The sequence below is a fragment of the Tribolium madens genome, unplaced genomic scaffold (genome assembly GCF_015345945.1).
Source record: "Tribolium madens isolate multiple individuals breed KSU strain unplaced genomic scaffold, Tmad_KSU_1.1 Scaffold_11;HRSCAF=98;Tcas5.2_LG3b, whole genome shotgun sequence".
NCBI classification, from domain to species: domain Eukaryota; kingdom Metazoa; phylum Arthropoda; class Insecta; order Coleoptera; family Tenebrionidae; genus Tribolium; species Tribolium madens.
This window is the reverse complement of record NW_025400975.1, coordinates 8,201,683-8,203,177: the sequence shown is the minus strand read 5'-3', so window position 1 is coordinate 8,203,177 and position 1,495 is coordinate 8,201,683. Positions and strand designations below refer to the sequence as shown.

Below are 1,495 nucleotides of genomic sequence, written 5' to 3'. Positions count from 1 at the left end.
TATTAAAATTCATTTAATTTATTAACAAAAAAATAAAAATTCTGTTGTTTTTTAAAAATCACCCTGTATAAATATGGAAATTAAAATACGGTCCTGGAATAACAAATTTTTTAATTTTTTATGTGTTTAAAAACAATTTTAAGAAAATAATCAAGTCAGTAATTCCCTAAACCGCAATTATGCCTCACCTGTAGATTAACAATTTTTTATTTAAAAAATATAGTAAATAATTTTATAACAATAGGTGTTATAATTAGGATTAGAAACAATGAATTGCGAAATTGTAATAAACATTAACTTTACCAAAAAATTTTGTAAATATTTTTTTTTGTGAATTTTGGCTATTTATGAAAAAAATCTTGTAAAACAATGAAGTTTTTGTTAGTTTGCAGGCTTTTCGGCCGACTCCTTCGCCGAGCGAATCCTCGACTGCGAAGCTCGCGTTTTGGTAACAGCAGATGGCGTTTGGAGAGGCGAGAAACTCCTCTCTTTGAAAAATATCTGTGATCAATCCATGAATAAATGTGCCCAGAAAGGCCACAATGTGAAAACTTGTATAGTTGTATCGCATTTGGGTCGCGTTACTTCACCATCCGGAGTTCAAAAGAATCGGAATAATAAAGTGAGTTGAATTAAAAATACACTTTCACAAATAAAGTGAAATTTTGCAATATTTTTGTTATTCTTTATCGGATTTCAACGAATTTTTGGTCGGCTTAAAGAAAAAACTTTGTAGATCATTGTGATTTAATTCAATCACATTTCTAGTTTTTGGGAGAACTGTTTTTTTTTTTACTTTTTTACACAGAAAAAATTAAGTTTTTACTTATTTCAGATTATTGCCCGTTCTTTTCTAAATGACGACAAATTTCTTTTAAAATTTTATCTTCTGGTGCTCCAGAGATAAAAAGCATTGCTTTTTTATAAATATTCGTTGAGAAAGTAGGCTACATAAAAGGTAGTTAAATCGAAAATTATTGCTTATGTCACCAAAAGAACACAAAAAATCGGAAAAACTTGGAACTTCAAAGAATTACAAGTAAAACGGTTAATTATTGGCACATTTGGCCTACTTAACACAAACATTCATTGAAATTGGAAATGTAATGCTTTTTTTTGAAGTTTTTATTATGGAGAACTACATAAAGTTTGTGTTTTTTTTTTATGGAAATTACCAAGTCAAAATTTTCTTGTACCTTTAACCGTATTTGCAACATTTTCAAAATTATTTAGCAAATTGCTAAATGTTTGATTTTTTTATATAGTCTTCAATATATTTTTTTTTAATTTCAGTCTTTGTTTTTCAAAAAGAAAACGGTTAAAGCAAAAACTTCTTGGCTTTTTACTACAAGAATGAAACACCTTGTATACAAAATTTTTATAAAAAATTAGGTATGTACGTCTTGAAAAACGATAAAATTTTCGTAGTAGTTTTTCAAAAATTTTTTGTTTTTTTGCTTCTTGCTATTGTATACGTTTAATGCAAGAATGAGAC

At 27.3% G+C, this 1,495-nt stretch overlaps 1 protein-coding gene across 3 annotated transcripts in view; it reads left to right on the top strand.

Annotated features, from left to right (window-relative positions):
- LOC123006854 (acetyl-coenzyme A synthetase) overlaps positions 1–1,495 on the top strand; it is a 30,677-nt gene that overhangs the window by 17,886 nt on the left and 11,296 nt on the right. For all 3 annotated transcript variants that reach the window (XM_044401725.1, XM_044401735.1, XM_044401715.1), the window contains one exon: positions 386–622. In XM_044401725.1, the coding sequence (XP_044257660.1) occupies positions 386–622 (237 nt within the window). The remainder of the gene's footprint in view (positions 1–385; positions 623–1,495) is intronic.